This window comes from Panthera tigris, chromosome A1, assembly GCF_018350195.1.
Source record: "Panthera tigris isolate Pti1 chromosome A1, P.tigris_Pti1_mat1.1, whole genome shotgun sequence".
NCBI lineage: Eukaryota > Metazoa > Chordata > Mammalia > Carnivora > Felidae > Panthera > Panthera tigris.
The window spans coordinates 104,157,134-104,179,004 of record NC_056660.1 but is presented as its reverse complement, the minus strand read 5'-3'; the positions used below and the strand labels follow the sequence as shown (position 1 = coordinate 104,179,004).

At 41.6% G+C, this 21,871-nt stretch overlaps 1 protein-coding gene across 5 annotated transcripts; it reads left to right on the top strand.

Moving 5' to 3' along the window:
- Window positions 1-379: 379 nt before the first annotated feature.
- On the top strand, window positions 380-21,074 carry CA1H5orf63 (chromosome A1 C5orf63 homolog). 5 transcript variants are annotated; one of them, XM_042983055.1, is made up of 6 exons: window positions 380-419; window positions 10,115-10,168; window positions 11,451-12,618; window positions 15,161-15,281; window positions 19,259-19,315; window positions 20,467-21,074. In XM_042983055.1, exons 4-6 carry the CDS (start codon window positions 15,168-15,170, stop codon window positions 20,635-20,637), a joined length of 342 nt encoding a protein of 113 aa, XP_042838989.1. In that variant the 5' UTR covers window positions 380-419; window positions 10,115-10,168; window positions 11,451-12,618; window positions 15,161-15,167; the 3' UTR covers window positions 20,638-21,074. The 5 variants fall into 5 exon arrangements, with proteins under 5 accessions (XP_042838989.1, XP_042839004.1, XP_042838977.1 ...); XM_042983070.1 differs by lacking the exon at window positions 11,451-12,618 and having other exon boundaries at window positions 20,479-21,074; XM_042983043.1 differs by lacking the exon at window positions 11,451-12,618.
- The last annotated feature ends 797 nt before the right edge of the window (window positions 21,075-21,871 follow it).

The following is a 21,871-nucleotide window of genomic DNA, read 5'->3' as shown; positions in this document are numbered from 1 at the left end:
AGAAGGGTACAGCTGCCACTTTCATTCATCATCTTGTTCCCCATAACCTAGCTCAGCCAGAACCCAGGGGAAGAAGGCAGTAAGCGTTAAATGAATGAGTGAACAAACGCAGAAATGAGTTAAAATAGCCTTACAAAAAGTTGGCTCGTTATTAAATGGTTCCCGAACAGGCTGAGTCACTTTTCCAAGGGCTTATTTTGTTTTCTTTTTCACTTTGGCCTTGGTTTTTGCCTGTCTCCTTCCCCGCGCAACAGCTCAGGCGCGGCCGCCACCCTCAGAAGACTGATACGAGTTCCCAGAAGGAAATCCGAGCAGCAGCAGGCTGGGGCGGAAGTGCGGGACAGGGGGCGGGCGCCGGGCCGGCTCGGGCGGAAGTGCCGGGCGCGAAGCGGAAGCGGCGAAGTCGGCGGGCGGCTCAGGTGGGTGCGGATGGCCAGGCGGCAGCAGGTGGGCGCTCACATCCCCGCCCACAACCCGCACGCGGGCCGGAGGCGGGGCACGCGAGCCCTTGGCTGTGCTATACGCTGCCGATTTCGATTGTTGTTAGGGGGGACTTAATTAAACCGGGAGCCATTAATCCATGAACTTCAGCGGGGGGGAGGGGAGGAATTATTGGCGCGCGCGCGCGCGTGTGTGTGTGTGTGAGTGCGCGTGCGATGGCGCTCCGGGAAGTGAACAAAGTAACGAGCAGGAAAAGGCGTTTTTTTAAGAAAAAGCAGAAAACATCTCAGCTTTACTCTCTTTCCAGTTTTTCACAGATGCCCAGTCCTGGGTTTAAGTCAATTCAATGAAGTGGCAATATAATCTCAATTGGCAGCCCGCAGACATGACTGCCTTTTTAAATAAATATTTTTGAGCAGCCATGTTGGCCTTTAATTGAGGGTGAAAAGGTTGAAAGGTGCCGTAGGCAACGTTGTGAGTCCCGGGGCTTTCTGGACCTCCTCTCTGCTTTACTGGCAAAAGCCGTCCCCTGGGTGGGGAACAATGTGAGACTAAATCAGAAATTGTACAATTCTCAACAAATAGCCTTGTTGGTCACCCCTGATGAATACCACAAGATGCAATTTTTTGTTTTGTTTTGTTTTGTTTGTTTTTGAGAGAGACTGGGAGTGGGAGAAAGGGAGGAGAGAATCCTAAACAGGCTCCATGACCTGAGAGTGGGAGTGGGAGAGCGGAGAGCTCAATCTCACGACTGTGAGATCATGACTTGAGCCAAAATCAAGAGTCCCATTCTCAAGGGCCTGAGCCACACAGGCACCCCTCATACAGTTTTTTTACATTTTTTTTTTAACGTTTATTTATTTTTGAGACAGAGAGAGACAGAGCATGAACAGGGGAGGGTCAGAGAGAGCGGAAGACACAGAATCGGAAGCAGGCTCCAGGCTCTGAGCCATCAGCCCAGAGCCCGACGCGGGGCTCGAACTCACGGACCGCGAGATCGTGACCTGAGCCGAAGTCGGCCACTCAACCGACTGAGCCACCCAGGCGCCCCCCTCATACAGTTTTTTAATAGGTCCAGAGGTAAAGAAGTCCCAGTGAAATTACTAACATGAATAGGAAAGTGCCTGTTTCTAATGCTGTCTTTAACAAGGTTTTTTCCTGGATGATCTTTATTCTTGTTTCTTATTATAAAGTATTTCATATATATACACACACATACATACATACATACATACACAGGGCCACCTGTGGCTTAGTTAAGCATCCAGCTTCGGCTCAGGTCATGATCCCCTGCTTCGTGGGTTTGAGCCCCACGTCAGGCTCTGTGCTGACAGCTCAGAGCCTGGAGCCTACTTCAGATTCTGGGTCTCCCTCTCTCTCTCTGCCCCTCCCCTGCTTGCACTGTCTCTGTCTCCCAAAAAAATAAACATTAAAAAAAATTTTAATAAAATAAGATAAAAAATATATATATACAGTGTGGCCCAGCTTGACCACAAGCTATGAGCTCCTCCGTAACAGGGATAGTGTCTAGGACCTGTTAAGCCCCCAACACTTTCTAGCACATTTCCCACTATAAGCAGGGTTCTTGTAATACATTGCCTTGGTTAAACAGTTACTGGTTAAGAGACATACTGGAACCATGTCTCAGTGTGCATGGCACTGTACAAGTTGAGGTAGCTATTACAGGCCGCAGTCTTCTCATTTAGTAATTTTATGAGGAATAACTTATGAAAATGCATATGAAGCTCTTTGTTCTTTATTTGGAGCTATATACATTGAGATTTAAAACACTTGGAAAAAGAGGTGTCCCCTGGGAATACTGAGTGATTATGGTAATATCAGGATAAGGCAGGGCTAAATCCTGCTTCTGTGTGAAATGTCATAGCCTAATAACCTGGGTTCTGTTCTGCTGAAGAATTGCCTGGAACCAGAAAGGTACTGTTGTGAAAATTAAGATTCGTGGGGCTGGTGCTTTAGACAGGCAAACTCCCCAGATTTCTTTCTTCATGCTTGTTGTGGTCAGTAGTAGCCGCTTGCTGGGGAAGAATCAGTTTTGTTTTATTTTTGTCTCCTTCACTAGGAGAAAATGTTGCTATGTGGTTTTATTTAGATAGATTGATGGCAGGTAAGGTAATAGAAATGAGGATTTTCCAAGTTGGGAATTTACTGGACTGTATTTCTATTTTATTCCAGATGCCTAGCTCTGTTGTACATTTAAGTACCAGAGGCAATGTGGAGATATGCCTTCAAAATAAGTTATTTTTTGTTTGTAAAGTTTTTGTATTTCATAACATGTGCATACTCTAGATGGCTGATACATTCAGTTACTCTAATGCCAGGGTTCGGGGTTTCACACCATAGCAACACCTTGAGGTAATATGGTACAAATAGTAAGGTTTTTATGCTCCTTATTTTAAATCTAATTTTGCCACTATTTTATTTAAGGGGTGTACATCAGAGGAAGCCAAAAGCCAGTTGGGATAGTTCCTGCATGCAGCTTTAATCTCGTGTGCAATTATTTTGAAGGGAAGAAACCATCTGGATCCAGGGATCCACACAGGTAGCAGGGACTAGGCAAGCTTCCTTCATCCATCTCCATAGCAAGTTCAAGGGACAAAATCATTTGAGAAAGAATATGCAAAATGAGATGTCTGGGCTACGTTTCTCATAGATAATTATCCCACATCCCTAACATCCCAGTTACAAGAAAATGGAGTCATGAAAGCATAAATTCTGGGGGCGCCTGGGTGGCTCAGTTGGGTAAGCGTCCGACTTCAGCTCAGCTCGTGATCTCACAGTTGGTGAGTTCAAGCCCCGCGTTGGGCTCTGTACTGACGGTGCAGAGCCTGGAGCCTGCTTCCGCTTCTTTTTGTGTGTCTCTCTCTCTGCCTCTCCCCCGCTCATGTTCTCTCTCTGTCTCTCAAAAATAAATAAAAATGTTAAAAAAATTATTAAAAAGAAAAAAAGAAAACATCAATTCTAATCCTTACCAAAGATGGGGTTTCCAGAACAAAACTCAAAATATCTTTTGTTTTAAGAAAGTATCCATCTCCAAGGATTTCAGAGCATTTCGCCAGTAGTATGGACTAACAACTGTTTTACTAATGTAGGCTTCATCACTGCAGTATTGCATTGTTTGTAAATCTTTCTTCTGCCCAAAGTGTGAGGTCCTTACAGGCAAAGAAAGCATCTTGACACTCTTACATTTCTACTGCCTGACACACTGCAAACACTCAGCACATGCTTTAGAAATGAAAAGACAGTGTCCCTGAAGGGAGGTTGGATCTATAGCATCAGTGGGAATGCAACAGGTAGAGAAAGGAATATAAAACAGTAATCTTTCAAGAGATTACTAGATGCAGTGTAAATACGGCAGTTACTAATGTTTTGATGAACAGCATGGAGTAGGGAAGTGCATGTTTGAGAATCTCGGTATGTATGTGGTCACCAAACTGCCTTCAAGGAGATATGACCTGATTGGCTGCAGGGCCTTGGTTGTGTTGAATGGAATATGCAAGCTGAAAGGCTTCAGGAGCGCTGTCTCCACCCTCCATCCAGCCTGCCATGCTCAACTCCTCACCCAAAGACCTGTTGAGCAAATATTTGAAGAGTGTCCTTTTGAAGCATACTAATTTGCTAGCTTACCTAGGGCACTAGTATCTTTGTTTTGTCCTGCCTTAAGGATAGAGGATCTATGTATGGTCATTATTTTAAGGCTAGGTTGCCCAAATACGACAGAAAGAAAGCCACAGTCATCTTCTCTACTTTGCTAACATTCCCAAGGAGTTCAAAGTTGACAGCTTTTTGTGTTGTCATGGGGCAGGCAGGTGGGATACACTGCTCCCTTCCGTTGCCGGTGGGATTGCCACAGAACCCAGAATGTTACTTCTGGAAACACATGAACTTCCTTTCTTTGTTCCTGTACTTTTTCATATTAATCATGAAATCTTGGGGAAATGGCTTCTAGTTTAGTCGGGAGGAAGGACATGAGTTTCAATGATTTGATTATTAATTCTTTACTTTTTAAAATACATAGTTCTTCCAGTGAGCCAGGAGGAAGGATACTGTTACTTAATAGAAATTCAGTCAGCTGAGGCAGCCTAGGACATTAGACTGGAGAAAAAAAAAAAGAGAGAGAGAGAGATCTAAGTTCAGCTCTGTTTCTCCAGGTTCAAAAATGAAGTTAATCTTTATCTTCTTAGATTTAGAGACCAAACCTCATTCTTATAATAAAAGAATTCTGCTGTCTGAAGCTGAGCCTTTCCTCACTCTCCATCTTTAAATTAAACTTTAAACAAAATGCGATATCTCATCTGCTATACTCTGAGGATTTATGTATAAAGCTTGCTGAGATTTTTTTTGGGGGGGTGGGGAAGAAAGGAGGTTGAACTTGGAGATGCTTTCTCATTCTGGAAATTCTGCGGTGGTCTCATTATGTATAAAAATAAGCCATTGTTCAAGGAAAAAATATAGAAAACCAATATAAGAACCAAAAAAATGCAGTGTGAAAGGCTTCAGTTAAACATTAGTTTCTTTATCCATAAAACAAGGGGATCTGCAAAGTCACCTCCCAGTTCCGAAATATGAAGACATTCCATGATAGATGTTGTCACAGAGTAGGATTCAGAGGATTATAGACTCTTCTATACTGAGGGTTAGGGGAGCATGACCTCACGGGTACACTGTTTCCAACATCAAGACTGAGCAGGTCTAGGTATTGTTGATATCACAAGTCCAAGAAAATGCTGGATTTAGTAACTCAGAGGTTCTACACTCACTTGCTACAAAATGGCTAAAAATGAATGAAACATCTTTTCAGCTCTTGTGTGGTCATGGGGATAACTTTGCCTCTTTGGCAAGATGAATTGGAAATAGTAGAGTATTAGTGATGAATGGAAGACACTGCCTGGATGGATGGATTTTGAACAGCAGAGAGTTGTTTTTGGAAATGGGATTGTGTGCTTTGTAAATAGCAAGGAAACTGGCATTACTAGCTGGGTACAATAAAACTAAGATACTTTAATGAAATTGCCTTCTTTCTGGGTCAGTATTAAATATCACAGATATCTTCAAAGGGAATGGGTCATTTTGGTTAAGAAGGATAATGTGGAAAGGAGTCAGCATAAGTCCTTATGCACTTTGTTCCCATCCCTTGAACTAGAATGATTTTGCCCTCATCTTAATGCCATCTTTATGGAATGAAGAAATTTTCAAATTGGTTTTTAAACTCTATTAAGCCCTCATGTATGATATAACCCAACCACATCATTCAGGTTTTCTTGGCTTTCAGGAACAGTTTGCAGCCATTATGTCGTAATTGTACTCAACATTGTTGCACACTCTGAATTCAGAATATGCCTCTCTGGCTCCGGGCCAGACGCTGACTGAGTGTCTTTCGGAGGAGAGGAGGGGTGCAGTGTGTCCTAGCCCTATTGTGTTAACAGGAATTAGTCCAGAATCCCCTCTGGACCTCCGGGGGCTAGAGGGAATGATAGTAAGAGTACACTGCTGTTTCTGATTAGCATCTTCATTTTGGTTTTCTCAGCTGAATGTTCCTCCGCAAACCCTTCCCTGACATTTTCATGTGCACCAACCCCATTACCGAGCAGACTGCTCTAAAAGCAATGATCTGGAAAGTGTGACTGCCGAGGTCCAGAGATTCTAAAACAAACTCTTGTTCACACTAAGGATTCCTCTCCCCTTCCACCTCACATTTGTCGGCTTGCGAGGCAAACACAAGCATGCTTCTGGAGGGGGAGAAGAGCGCAGAGATGACGGAGGTCTGTCATTAAAAATTATTTTTAAAATGTGTCAAATAGTAAGAGAGAAAAATACATCATTCTGCCTTTTAGGAGGCGCTTTTCCCTCTCAGAGGCTCCAACAGTTGCAAAACGAGTTCCTGGCAATGCTAACGTCCCCTCCTCTGCTGGGTCTTTTCCGATGCCAAGGCTTCCTGGTTATGATTGAGGGGCTGGAGAAGCCAGCGTGCAGTTCTGCCTGGATCTCTGTGGGAGTTCTGGTCCTCTCTAAATGGTCTGGTTAAAAACTACTCTAGATTCTTTGTTTAGGGCCTTTCAAAGCCACGGGCTATTTGCCATGCCATTTCTTCAGTGTGTGATGCCCCTTCTCTGATCAGGAGGACATCTGATATCAAAGCCTGTGGGCACAGTTTCTCCCTGTCTGTAAAATGAGGGAACAGGACAAGGGGTCATGTTTCTGTTGTGCAGCTGATGAAACTGAAGCTTAAACGGATGACGAATTGCCAGCATCTCCGAGCTAATTAGTGGCAGTTGCCTGTCTTCAGGGTTTAGGTCTATGAAATCCTCGCCCAGAAATGCACCCAGGAATTCAAACATGCTGAATTCCAGCCGAAACTCTATATGAAGAGTGATTTTTGAAACTCTAAATGAGGAATTACCCATTTGTGCTCCCCCCCCCCCACCGCCAACTGAGGATTTAGTGGGAGCTGTGTTTATTTACAGGTATTTTACCCTCCCTACACAAGTTATTCAGAATTACTTTGGAACAAGTTTTGTCTTGAGAAATGATCAATAAAATCCAGCTTTACCATTTCCTAGGCAGCTTGTTTGATATACATGCATCAAGCACATCACTGGTAAAAATTTTTTTAATCTTTGAAAATATAATGGCAAGTATCACAAAAAGCAACTGGAAAGGAACTGGCCTTTGTCTAAAACCTATCAAGGAGAAACCTCGACGTCTCAAAAGTACATTTCAGTGCCCTGTTCTGTTATTTTCTGAAGCCTAAGGAAGCTAAACCAATATTTGGTGCCACGGTATTGGAAGGTCTAGATAGACAGCCAGTCTCACCTGGACTTAGTGACCTCCTGAGTAGAAGGTAAATATGTTGGTTCAATCAGCAATATCGTGTCTTAGAAATTCCTATTTAAGTAATGTCCACAATCTCAAGTTTTCGGCTATCTCTGTTTGAAATATTTTTCAGTTTTTCAATTTCCTTTTTCTGAGACTGCTATAGTAGAAGTTTTAAATCTTCCTCTTGAGGCCAGTAAAAGCACAGTTTAGTCAATAGAATCAGCATCATAATTTTTGGTAACAATACCTTACTTTTAGTATCATTTTAGTAATAAAGTTAAGGCTGATTTCTCTATTCTGCTTTATAACTTATCCAAAGATTTTTTTACATTTATTGTCTCTTTTTGAAGCTACCCAGTCAACGTTTACCTGCACTCCTCTGCAATCCACTACTTCTGTCCTCACCAGAAATATATACTTTTCGTTAAGATGTTATTTTAGGCAAAAACCAGACAGGTAGTTCATGTTAGGGGTAGGCCTTGGTTGGAAGATTTCACTGCTTTGAAGCAACATCAGACCCATCCCATCTGATCTGTAGTAGATTCTTTCACTACTCCTGTTCTCGTTCTGGAAGCACCTTCTCCCCTTGGCCTCTGTGATGACACACTTTCCTGGGTATCATTGTAACTCACCAATCTTTCTTTCTGCTTCCTTTGCTGGCTCCTCTCTACACAACTTCTACATGCTGGATTGCCTCAGAGATCTGTCCTGGGCCCTCTTCTTTCTCTCTATCATTCAGATAATCTAATTTCCAGATTATCTAAACAGATGATCTCATCTGTTTCCATAGCTGTAAATACAGTCCCTAAATTGATAGAATCTCAAATTTTTATCTTGAGCCCTGGCTTCTCTCCTGAATACCAAACCTGTGAGGCCACTCTCTCCATGAGCTCCAACTTGTCCCTAATAGAGCTGTCCCATATACTCCTCAATCTGTACCTGCCTCCGTTTTCCTCATTTTAGTCAATGGCATTGCCACCCACCAGGGGCTCAAGGCCAAAACTGGAGTTGTTCTTACCGTCATCTTTAATCCCTCATATCCAATTCATTGCTAAGTACTATTGGCCCGATTTCTGTCCTTGTCTATACCACCATCCTTTCTTACCTAGACTAACACAGTGGCCCCCTAACGGGGCCCCTGTCCCTCACCCCCATCCATTCTTTACACAGCAGCTAAAGTGATCTTTTAGAAATGTATTTGAGATCATATCACTTCCTTCTTCTAAATCTAACTGTAATTAAAACCTCAACATAGCACATGAGGACTTAGGTGATCTGACCCCAGAGACTATTTTTGAGTCCTATCCCCTTCCTTGTTTACTGTGCTTAAGCCACATGCTCCTATTTGTTTCTCCCAGTAAGTTGAGGTTGTCCTCACCTTAAAGCCATTGCACTTAGTATTCCTCTCTCCAAAATGTTTCTCCTTCAGATTTTTGCACCTTCTCAGCCTTTGGTCTCAGTAAAACCAACACCTGCTCAGAGTACTTATGTCAAGGACCTGCCTTAATTACCATCACATCACCCTGTCTTACTCCCTTTCCTCTACTTGTCACTATCTGATATTGTTTGACTGCAGCATCACTGGAAGATGGATGCCACAGAGGCAGGTACCTTGCTTTCCTGGTCACCACTGAACCCAGCACCTACAATAGCATGTAACGCCTGGAAAACATCAGATAATTGTTGAATGACTCTCATCCCACACCCAGGCTGTCATAACTGACCTCAACTCTTACTCGGCTCTGTCTGTCCTCCTTTCCTCTGCCGTCCATCCTGAATGCTGCTGTTAGATCAGTCTTCCAAAACACAGCTTTTATCATATCACTCTGTCGCTTAAAACCCTTCAGTGGCTCCCATCAAACAGGCCACGGCATTCGTACTACAGCGACTTTGTGTCTAACCCCAGCTTTGAGATGTTTCCCCTTTTTTGTACATATCCAAATCCGAGATGATTTAGGAGCCTACTCTTGTGAAGCCACCTCTGATCTCAGCCCACAGTACTCTTCTTTTCCTTTCCCTTACAGCATTTAGAGGTGGCCGTTAAATGTTCCGGTTGTAATCCCTCCTGTATTTATATTGTTTCAGTTAAGAGTTTAACTCCCTTCTCCTGAATCCGCTGAAGTATATCCCTCTATTATTCTTGCTGCTTGTATCTAGTGTGTGGAGGTGACTTCTCCACATGAGAGTTTTACTTGGGCGGAAAGAAATGGGCTAAACACCAAGCAGGATGAAGGGGAAAAAATGGCTTAATTTACTGAGAATTTGAAGGAGGTGGGATATGGGGACAGGACACTTGTACTAAGTGGTAGGTGTAACTACCTTCAGTGAAATTGTAATCTTACTGTATTGGCAAGTCCCACACTTGAGAAAGTTAAAGGACTTACCAGAACGGTGTGTTGAATGAAAATTAACATAGCACCACTGAGTATAAACAGGGAAATAGAGACATCCAGATACCTGGAAATCCCATAGTCATGGTAGTAATGTGAAGGGGAAAAAAAAGGGGTTTTGTCTCTAGGCACTCATGTGACCAGTCATTCCTTTCTGGGACTGATTTTCTACTGCCTTCTCTGGCCCCCTGTGTGGTGAAGCTGTTGGCACTGAAATCTGGAAAAAGAAGCTGCAGGAAGGGAGGTGGACATGTGGTGTGAGAGGCCTCTTCTTGTTCCCCGGGCCTGGGCCATGACGTATGGTTTCATGTGCTGTGTGGGCTTGAATCAGCAGTCCAACTCCGTGGTCAGAAAGAGGCTGTGTTGATTGTTTCGTGGGAGATACAAATATCGAATCATTATGTTCGTACACCTGAAACTAATAAAATGTTAATTGTGCCTCAATTCAGAAAAAGAAGAGAAGAAGGAAGCTGAGCGTGACACCACGTGCAAGTGGGCCTCAGGTGGGTGGTCAGCTCGGATCTTTGTTGCAACACCTTGCCTCAGTTGGCTCCAGGGCTTAGGCAGTTCCCCTGGCCTGGGACTCTGACTGCCGAGGCTGAAGAGCTGAGCACCTGCGGTCCCACCCATGCCAGTGACTGAGGGCCCCAAGCTCTGCTTCTATCCTGTAGCCTCATTCTAGCCCCGCTTTGCCCCTTGGGGTTGATGCCTCACAGTATCTGCTCCATTTTCAGCTTTGGTTGCATCCCTTTATGCTGCCTGTCCTTGTCCCCCAAGAGCCCAGGCCGGGCTCCCACTTGTTTGGAGAGAAGGAGGCTTGGACACAGGTGACACAGAGGAGCACTGGCGAGGCAACAGGTGGCCCTGTTTCCCTGGATTAGCTCGAGCCCAATGACCAGACAAGACCCCTAAGAGCAACCTCACCTCATTACGTACACTTTCAGTCACCTAAAATGATGGGCTTTTGTTCTCGGTAGAGGTGTGTGGTGCGTGTGTGTGCATGCACATGTGTGCGTGCGTGCATACACACGTGTGTTTCCAGTCATTGGGTAAAAATAGGAACGTTATACTCAGGTGGTAATGAATGTGAAATGAGGACTTAGCATCTCATATGGCACAGATGACTAAATGGAAGCCCCGAGCCCCTCCTTGTGGAACACAGGTTCAGCAAGAGCTACCGTAATAGTGTTTGGTTAATGTCAGCTCAGCATTAAATTTACATTATACTCTTGCAAAGAAGCTCCAACATTACCTGTTAATAACCAAGGCAGTACGTGGGCTTAGACAGACTTGTTCATTTTGCACATGAACTAACACTGCAGCTGGCTGATGAGGGATCATGTGAGCTTGGAGATCCAGCGTGCCAAAAGGTTCTTTGTATGAAATAAAAATTCTGGTCAGTGAAGGTCAGTTTCTCTACTCAGGCGAGAACAATGTTGTTTCCCTTCTAACCAGACACACGCAGTGTTTGAAGAATCCAGGGACCCCACGTAAGTGATAGGCAGCCCTAGTCTGGGCAGCTCCTCATGCAAGAAATGAATAATCCCCAATAAAGGCTCAAACGACCCTGGCTTCTTTCTGTACTGTAATCAGTTGCTTTAATAGTATGCCCTTGAGTGCCTCACAGGGAAAATGCTATAAAGTTAAGTTATTTTCCTTATCTTGCTTCAAGGAGGGCTGAATGGGTCCAATCAGTCCTCCCCCATGTTGTATTTGATTCTGCCATAAAGACCACTGGAGTCAGCCTCAGTTTGTTGAAAAGCCGGCATTCCCTTTCTCTTTCAGGGTGATCCACGCCTCTGAGCAGCAGTGGACTTGAAACAGCAGGAGTCACCATCTTTATTGTTAGGCTGTGGAATTTGTTTTAGGCACATTCTAAATCCAGTCTTAGGCCTTTTACTTTTTTTTTTTTTGTCTGTGACAAAGGTGACCCAATTGAGCTTCTTTGATATTATGAACACAGCTCTTTTTGTTCATATCACAGAGGCATGTAGCAAAATACAAAGGATAAAATTGTGTCTATATGTAGTAAGGACACAAGTTTCATGACTAAATTCAATGACATAATCAAAAAGGTGCTGTCCTCTCCCAGTCATGAGCTAACAGACAGAGACTGCCTTTCAGAGTATTTTTTTATAATGCTGAGATACTGTTCAAAAATAACAGAGCTAATGAAAATGTCACATTGACAGAGTAGCCCATATTAAGATTTTACTTCAAGAAGGCATGATGCAGTGAGTGTGACATTGACAGCAATAGTGTTAGGGTTTACAGAGTTAGTAAAATATTCTAAGAAGAGTATTATAGAGTTCCAATTGGAGTATATCGTTTTTCATTTATTTCTAAAACTAAGGGGACTCCAGTGTTCAGAATTGCAGCCTTAGTATCTTATTTCTGCCTAGGAGAGGTATAGGGAGCTTTTTTTCATATCATACTCTAATATAATATTCTCCTACAGTGCTTACAAAGAAAAAAAGTTAATTTAACAATGTGGTAAAATGCATGTGCCTTAGGACATTTGGAAGATACACAGGTAGTAAAATTACATAATGCTAAGTAAGGCATTTCTCAGTAAACAAATACGCCATGTTTAAGTGATTAAGTACATGAGAAAAGGTAAGGATGGAGACTAATAATGGAAAGAGAACTAATTTTAAATAGAATGGTTGTAGCATCACTAAAGACTCAGCTCTCTGGGTTGGGTGAACAAATATTTCAGCAAATCTGGAATGAATAGCATCTCTGTTTACTATGACAGGTTTTATTTGTCTTGGGTGCAACCAAGACCACATGCTGTGTTTTGTCATGTTGGAAATACCAAAGCAGATTTCCATTGTGAATGTGAATTTTTTTTTAAAGCCTTTAACATCTCAACTCAGCTAGGTAAAAGCAGCAAGTTCTTTTCCTTACCAGCGAGACATCAATAAATCTTAAACCCCTCCACCAGAAGCATGTAGGTACAGTTCACTATCCTGGTGACAGTCTTAGGTCACTGCCATAGAGGGCCTGATCCTTCTCATTTCTAAGATCTGTGGTTCTGTCTTTAACGAAACTAATATTTTGTTTCCTTTCTCCTTCATATAGTACAGCTTTTTAAATTCCATTCCCCAGGAAGATGTGCCACTGTGGGTGTAGGGCCTTCCCAACCTACACCCAACCTGGTTTTGGTTCCCAAAACCAACGGGGGAGAAATTGTTACCTAGAGTAAACATGGCAAACAGAGACCTTCCCTCCTCATTTATATCATGTGTAGACAAAGCCATGCTTGGAAGCTGTTGTTTTCAACCATTTACGTACTGGAGTTGTTGATTCTGCTGAATTTATAGAAAATGTGTATGCCAGGGCTTACCACTTGGTTGAGAGTAGCACAGCGTACTGTGAAACTGTTTAGATCTACTTTCCATCTTGGAATAATGCTGAGCAGCAGATCCTTGCACAGTGCTCATCACATTCCCTCCTATGCGTTAGGGAGATCACTCAGTTAGCAGGGAGATCCAGGGACAAGTGGAAGGCTACCAGTTTAAGAGTGAAAGAAAGATTATCGTTTTACAGATCAGAATCCAATCATCTTTTCCTCTGGTCTTTACATTACTTTGACATGAGATGGTATTTTTCTCCAATATCATATAATTCTGTTTGAAGGAGTTTAAGACTAATCTTACACTAGGAAGCCTAGTCAGCAGTAGAGATTAGCACATAATTAATAGAGTCATGCTCTGTGGAGTAGAGCAGGCAGAGATCTGAGTTGGTGATGAAAGGGTTGGGACCAACTGTAGTGCCCATAGTGTTGTGGGCACCCTGAGGAACACTAACCTTTAGCTATGACATGTGATCTGCTTAATTAGTGACCACTGTGCACAATGAGTGTCTGATCAGGGTTAGAGGTGAGAAAAAGAGGTAGAGAAAGACTCACTCCAATACCCTAAATATTCAAACGAATATCTGAACACCTACTATGTGCCAAGTTAATTACAGATGCTTGGGGACACTGGGGTGAAAAAGTACCTGCCCCTATGGAACTCACATTGTAGTAGAAGAGACACAGAGGTAAATAAATAGTTTCAGGCAGTAAAAGATAAAAGAAAACTGGGGCGCCTTGGTGGCTCAGTCTGTTAAGCATCCTATTACAACTCAGGTCATGATCTCGCAGTTCATAAGTTTGAGCCCCGCGTCAGGCTCTGTGCTGACAGCTTGGAGCCTAGAGCCTGTTTCCAATTCTGTGACTCCCTCTCTCTTTGCCCCTCCCCTGCTTGCTCACTCTCTCTCTCTCTCTCTCTCTCAGGAAATGAATAAACATTAAAAAAAAAAAAAGATAAAACTATAGTGAAGCATAAGGATGCAGTGTGGTGGGCTAGTCAACCTTAGTAAGGCAGTCACTAAAGCATGACCCAGGACAAATGAGAAGCTACCTAAGAGCTTTTTATGCAAAAGGACATCGAGTGCAGAGATCCTGATGAAGAAATGATCTTTGGGTATTCAAGGAACAAAAGAGAATCTCTGTGGCTGCAGCATGCCAAGATAAGGAAGGGAAGTTAAGGTGAAGTTGCAGAGAAAGAGTAAAGCAAAGTTAAAAAATGGATATCCCAGGAATGAATTCATCTTGAGAATATTGATTAATGATAAGTCAACAGTGCATATGTGTTTTAAAAGTGAAATTACCATATTTGTAGCTTTAAGGACAAAGCTGGAGGCTCAGTAGAATAACTAGGAATAAGTAGGCTGTCTTATGTCGAGAAAAGTAGCAAGATGGGGGAGCTTCAAAGCCTAGTGTTTGACATGCTGCTATTACCAAGCTGTTCGTATTGGAGTATCTCCAGTAGTAACACCAGTACATTTGTGTATGTTTTAAAAAACGATGGCAATCTCCTTTTAAAATACTGAAGGAGTTGAGTGGATCTTTGTTTCTGACAAGTCAACTCGACCCAATTCTCCCCTATAGTTCCTCTTGCTACTGTTCTGTGTTTCCCCATCTTTTGCAGCAGGGGGTGGGGGAGGGGGATATGGATATCCTAAAAAACAGCCTTAGCTTTCATTTGGGGATTTGTGCTGCTTAATTACTGTTTCCTTTACCATGAAGGTGGCTGTGTGTCATTGAAAGCTTGCCAATAAGATAAGCTATCTCTGCAAATAAAAACCATCTCAGGAAACCTCCACATTTTAGGGAATCAGGATGCTGGCACAATCTGCAGGTGAAATTTAATTTTGTATTCAAATTAACAAACCCATGCAGTTTGCTTGCAGAAACCAAGTGATTAGGCACACAGCTCATCCATAAATATGGATATTTTCCCATTCTAAGTTCTGTTTTGTTTGGAATACACTGAATGTTGAGGCACTGTGGAGACTTGCCAAACATCTGGGCCTCTTTGACACTCCTGGACTCCAAGAAGTTCTCAAGTCTTTAAATTCCATCAGAGGCTTGCAGCTTACTGTTCATATTATAAACAGCAAAATCTAGGGCACATAAGTTTACTGGTCTATTTTTCTTTTGGCAGAGTTAAGATGCTCTGGTTTCAAGGAAATAGCATGCAACTTGCCAAATACTCCTTTCGACTCCTCTTGAGAAATCGTTCTGCCTCTAAGACTGTTCTGCCTGTGCTGACCTTATTTACAAAGGTACAGAGTGAAAAAGTAAAATTACTACTTCAAAAACAAAAAGTATTAGAATGTTGGATGAAGAGAATTGTACACTGAAGAAAGGGGAAAAAAGTTGACGGAAAAGCAGTGGAACAAACTTTCCTCAGACCTGCTCCTCCAGTTTTCAGATCCACTTACAACAGTACTACTCTCTTTTCTTTTAATGTTTGAGAGAGAGAAAGCATGTGTGCCTGAGCAGGGGAGAGGCAGAGGGAGACAGAGAGAGACGGAGAACCCCAAGTAGGCGCCACATTGTCAGCATACTCTCTTTTCTACCCAGATACCTCACTGTCTCACAATTTTCAGGGAGTAAACTAATATATTTAATAGTCATCTGATCCCTATGTCAGAAGAAAGAACTATCAGAACAGATGATGTTTATAAATATATCACTTAGAAATACAGTTAATTATTTTCATTTGTGGTAAAGTCACCACAAACACTGAATTAGTGAACACCAAACCGTTCCTCCCAGGGGAAATACAAGGTTTGATTTCTGTGAGTTTCTGGTCACAACATTTTTGTCAACTGATCAATACATAACCTTGTTTGATGTATGTTTCTATTTAAAGACACTTTATTTAATATATATTGTTGATTCATCAACGTCAAATTCATGGCCAACAGCACCACATCTCATGCCTGAACAAAGTTTATATAACACAGTATTTTCTCTGTAAGGCACATCACAGCTTTCTTGTGTTTAGAAACACTAGAAAGCACTTCAGCAGTGTGCGGGGACCACTCTAGGTAGCAAAATCAACAAAAAGTACAAACATGCAAAAAGCATGGCCATCAGTAGATCATGAAAAGGACACTTGTTGACAGTAGGAGACCTGAAACAATAAGGTGGACCACTGTTTTGTTTGACCTCAGCTGGGAATGGACACTTTTGAGTGACTCAGATTTTTCACTTCTCTGTGCAAGTCCTCAAATATTTTTGAATGACCACAGAAGCACCACAAATAAGTTTCAATGATAAGCAACTTTGCAAATATTAAAGCTACAAATAACAAGGATTGACTGTACTTGTTTTCTAATCCCTAACACTAGTTTGAAGCCACCACTGTTTAAAATTTTTAAGAGTTTTTTCCCCCTGAAATTTATAATACAAACATTGCTGAATTTCCCTTTGCCAGTTAACATTTCTTTGTGTGATCCATAATCAAAGAAAGAAATAAAGTACAGGGTAATGGACTTAACTTTAGTGAATAATAGTCCTGATTCAAGCAAAAAAGCTCTCTTGTTTATTAGGTTTTTCAGATTTCAGGCATTTTAGCAATCTGAAAATATTTGATGGCTGTCTAATAGCAAAGTTTAAGTCATTTTTTAAAATTGAATTTCTTGTTGAGGCTATAGTTTATAATTCTCTTTATATCCATAAGTATATATTGCATTGTTGGAAATTATGGAATAAAAATATTTCATCATCTGTGTCTATATATGCATATGAGAATTAACCACAAAAATAAAATAATCCCTTAAGGCTAATGGTGCTCCTTCAGCCTAACAATTCTGCATTATTTGTCAGTATGAACAAAAGACAAGTTAGCCAAAAACATTTACAAAAAAAGAAAAAACCACACTAATTTTCCATTTAGCTTAAAATTTGTAATGAATCCTTGATTCAGGTCATTAGGCATATAATTGGCCAATTAGATTGGCCATATGGCATATATTGGCCATAAGATTGGCCAATCCCTGAGTCATTCATAGGGAAGAGGGATAGGATGTGTTGATGGACTCAGCCTAAGTCAATAGGGAAGAGGGAGAGGATGTGCTGATGGACTCAGCCTAAGTCAGTCGGGGAGAGGGAGAGGATGTGCTGATAGACTCAGCCTAAGTGAACTGTTCCACCCTTCTTGTTCAGGGATGACGTCAGCAACTGCTGAGAGTGGGTTCTGTGAGGCAAAAGCACAGAATTCCTGCTACCAGAAAGGGGAATGGGATGGCCAACCCAACAAATGTCCACTGTATTTCAGGGACAGAGTGAATAAGTGCTCTTTTGGTGTCACGGAAAGTCCTAGATAAGGATGTTTGAATGGTCCAGACCACTGGTCTTTTTCCGTTCATAGGCCTCTTCAAAATTTGATGAACCTTTCCTTACAAAAATACATATACACATGATAACTTGCTCAGATTTTCATATTTACAAAAACAGAAAACATGATCAAGGCTCTATGAAGTTTTTTTATTATAAAAGCAAAATGTTGGTATATTTGGTCCTTCTGTAGTTTAACTTGTTCCTGTTTTGCTTCTGCTTTTAAAATCCTTGGTTGGGGGGCACCTGGGTGGCTAAGTTGAGTGTCCAAATTCAGCTCAAGTCTTCATCTCATGGTTCATGAGTTCAAGCCCCACCTCGGGCTGTATGCCGATAGTGTGAAGCTGGCTGGGGATTCTCTGTCTCTCTCCCTTTCTCTCTGCCCCTCCCCAACTCTCACGCTCTCTCGCTCTCTCAAAATAAATAAGTAAACTTTAAAAATAAATAAATAAAATCCTCTGTTGGGGGTGCCTGGGTGACTCAGTTGATTAAGCATCTGAATCTTGATTTCAGTTCAGGTCATGGTCTTATGGTTTGTGGGATCAAGCCCCACATCGGGCTCTGTGTTTACAGCACAGAGCTTGCTTAGAATTCTCTCTCCCCCTCTCTCTCTGCCACTCCCATGTTCACGCAAGCTTGTGCACTCTCTCGCTCTTTCTCAAAATAAATAATAAAAAAATATGTTGACTTTTTGTAACTTTCTCAGAAAATTTCACATGATTATCTTGAAACATAACAGACTATCCATAATCTGTTTATTGATGATGCTCATAATAAATGATGAGCCTAATTCTCTGAAGCAGGAAGTCAGGGCCAGAAAGACCCTTCTGAAGAAAAACTGCCTTTTGAGGATCTGGGTCCTTATTTTGAAACAAGCTGGGAGTTAAGCTGGAGGAGGGGCCTTTCTTTTATATAACAGCTCACCTCTTCCTGTCATGTTAAAAAGCAGGTTTTATATAAGCATCAGTAACGTTGAGTCTATTTTCAGCTTGTGCAAGAGAACCTATAGCTAGTCGCTGTTCATAGAGTCTAGGGCTGAGAAGATTTTAAAATCTGCCAGAGATCCATAGCATTCTAAACAGATTTCTCTACTAGGTGGTTAAAGAATACAAACAACAACAGGCACTAAAACTCGCTTGCTCCTATAGTGGAGAATTAACCTGGGAAATTTATTACTGATGCTTGTAATGAGAAAAAAGGAAAACCATTGAAGAGTTGGTACAGTCATGATCCAAAGTAAATAGAGATTTCTCTCTTTTTGAAGGTGGGGCAATCACTGTCTAACTCCATCTCAGTGAGTTTATTCCTGTGGACTGATGAGGAAAATCAGGCAGGCAAAGCTCAGCGCCTCCAAAACCAGACTCTCAGCTATTATGGTCATGTTAGCCAGGCCAGAAAAGTGCTCCTGACACAGGAAGGACAAAGCCCTTGGACTAGAGTCAATGAAAGATAATCTTCCCCAATATGAATTAGATAAAGCCAGTAACAAAAAATATAAGCATTTAAATTATGGTGTGTTTGTGTATATATCTATGTTTACACATATATACTAAATCTAGATGCTTAATTTGTTACACATGTATATGTATATGTGATATGTACATATTAATGTACACACACATACATGTGTAACAAATGTAAGCATCTAAATTTAGTATATATGTGTATACATTTATGTATAGGTAGATTTATTAATTGTGAAAAATCAAAACTACTAAAAAGTGCTGACAGCCCGTTTACCGTGAAACTCTATTTATAGGATTCTATGGCAATGTTTTGCTTTGGAAATCAAACAGTATAACTAACCTGGTGAAAAAACAAATCCTTTAAAATAAGCATAATCTGCTTCTTGTGGTTTTTGTTGGGCTACATGTCATTCCTTGGATTTAATGGCTTTATTTTTTCCTTCCTGTAGGATCCATGCCCCCTTTGTGATGAAGCCAAGGAAGTGCTGGAGGCTTATAAAAACAGGGTAACACCAGTTTCCCCCTCCGCTATCTGAAAGTAGAGCATTCCTATCCAACCTTCATATGCCGAAGTGGTCAGATGCAAAGGAGCATTTAACGTTAATTTATGCAGAAAAAATTTTTAGCATTCCCAGACCCAAAAAATAACCTCTCTCAGGCTTTCCGGATACTTCAGGACACATCTTGCTAAAGGATGCACAGAATAAACCGAGGTAAAGCACAGATGCTCACAGACACAGTTCAAAGCTCTCGGGGCTGGATGTTGGATGCTGCCGTAGGTTCGCGGGGAAGGAGCTTGGCGGCACCACTCTCGCTGCTCACGGTGCACCATGACTCTAGAATGGCCAAACGCTGAGCACTTTCTTCACCTTTCACCTTTTTTCATGAAAGCAAAAATCCCTTTCCGATTTTTTTTTTTTCAGGTAGCAAAACAGGTACTAATGTAGGTCTTTCATAACAGCCAAGTGGCCTGATGCAAACTTTCAAAAAGCGGGGGAAACCTGCCTAACAGAGTGTGGCTTTATGTACATGGAATGGAGAGTGTAGGTAGTATAGAGTGTTTGCCTGGATCCTTTCTTTAGGAAGAAATTAAATGATTTTTCATTTAAATTTTCTTTCTATTCTTCAGAGAGAGATTTCAGTGCTAATTTCCACAAAACTCATTACCCCGAAGTGTTTTTCTCTGAGCAGTGCTGGTTTTCTTACTCTGACTCTTAATATGAATCAAAGCTAACTAGCAGGTGCCATGTTGATGCTTTCTTTAAACTTTTGTCCGCATTCCTTTTACCTTACTCTGTCATTTCCGTCGAAGTGTTTTCCTGCAGCAAACCATGACACCTTTCCCGTTCTCACATGCAAAGCACATCTGTCTTGATTCTCAGCCTCCCGGTCGGGACGTATTTTATTTCACTGGAAATGGAGTAGTGACCTGACGCTGAATGTAAACAGGTGTGGCAGAAAAATGGCAAAACAGAGAGTTAAGGAATATAATGAAATCAATCAAGTTGTGGAAATCAGGGACATGAGATCACTTGGGACCTCAGACCACAGCAAACCCCTCCACATGAGAGCAAGTCTGGGCATCAGGTTGGCACTGTGGCTGTTGTATCATTCCGTGGTCTCCAAAATTCAGAGCTTTAGTCTGTCTCTGTTTCAGTTTATTTTACAGGAGGTGGACATCACACTTCCAGAAAACTCTGCTTGGTATCAAAGGTATAAATTTGACATCCCCGTCTTTCATTTGAATGGCCAGTTTCTGATGATGCATCGAGTAGACATCTCAAAACTTGAAAAGCAGCTCCAGAAACTTGAGCAGCAAGGTTTATGATCCTCCACCCTCTCTGTCCAGATGGCATCTTCCTGAGGACATGACCGTGGCCTTTCACACACCCTACAGACATTCTAGACCAGGTGGTGCCCAATAAATGGTGACATTACTTTTCCAATTGGTGGCTGTACCGATGTGGGAATGGTTTACCTGTGGGCATTTTATAAAATAAGAGGAGTGTATTGGCAGCGAGAGGATGATGGAGGGTGGGAGAGGTCTGTTTGTTTTATTTATTCTTCCTTTTTGTATTAATATGGAAGCATTTCACATGCACACTGGATGGTACAGTTTATAGGAAGAAGGCTCTGCATCCCTGCTGCTGCCCTAAGGGCTTAACTTTTTAATGAAAGAATAAATGCTCTTCTACTCAGTAGATAAAATGAAATGTGAATTGTTAATAACTGTGCACAGTCAATAAAGGGATGTTTTAACAAATACATCTGCATGAAGCCTATTTCAGTGGGATTTAATAATACCTGTTTAAAATTAGAATTCATTTTTTGGGGGGTAGAAGAGAATAATTATCCTAGTGAAAAAGACTTCATTTGAGAAAAACAAAAGAAGATTTAAACCTCCAAAATGTATATAAGAATCTCAACATGCTTTACACGTAGTCAGTGAATTGATTCATAATATTTGAGGGCTGCCTTGGATAGTTATTCACTCGTCATCAATTGAGTTAATTCAAATTGTAAAACAGTATCAGGTTTTAATATCTTGAAGAAAATTCACTTCTGGACATAACTGGGTAGCTATGTCATCTAAAGACAATATTCTTCACCATTTAGGTAAAGTATTAAAAATGTGGTTGTGTACCCTGGCTTATATTTAGGCAGGTTCGACCAATAGAGCAATGGCTTCACTTTAAAACAAAATTGCCTTTTTCTCTTAAAATCACGTCACTGTAATTTCATCTATAATGAAATTCTTTTGTGAACTATTTTAATGAATTTGGATATTGTGAGTCACTTGGCTAGATTTTAATTTGAACAGTATGATTTAGTCTCAGAAATTCTAGAATATTAGAGCTGGCCAACTTTATACATGGTCTAGTCCCACCCCTTCTTTTCATACACAATGAGAAATCTGACATTCAGAGAGTTTCAGGGACTTAGCCTAAGGTAATGTAGCCAGTCAGCTGTTGGACCAGGTCTTGCCACCCACCCTGAATTTCCAGTGCTACCTGGGCTCACTGTAGGGACCTCCTTGTATTATGTCACATACAACATCCTCG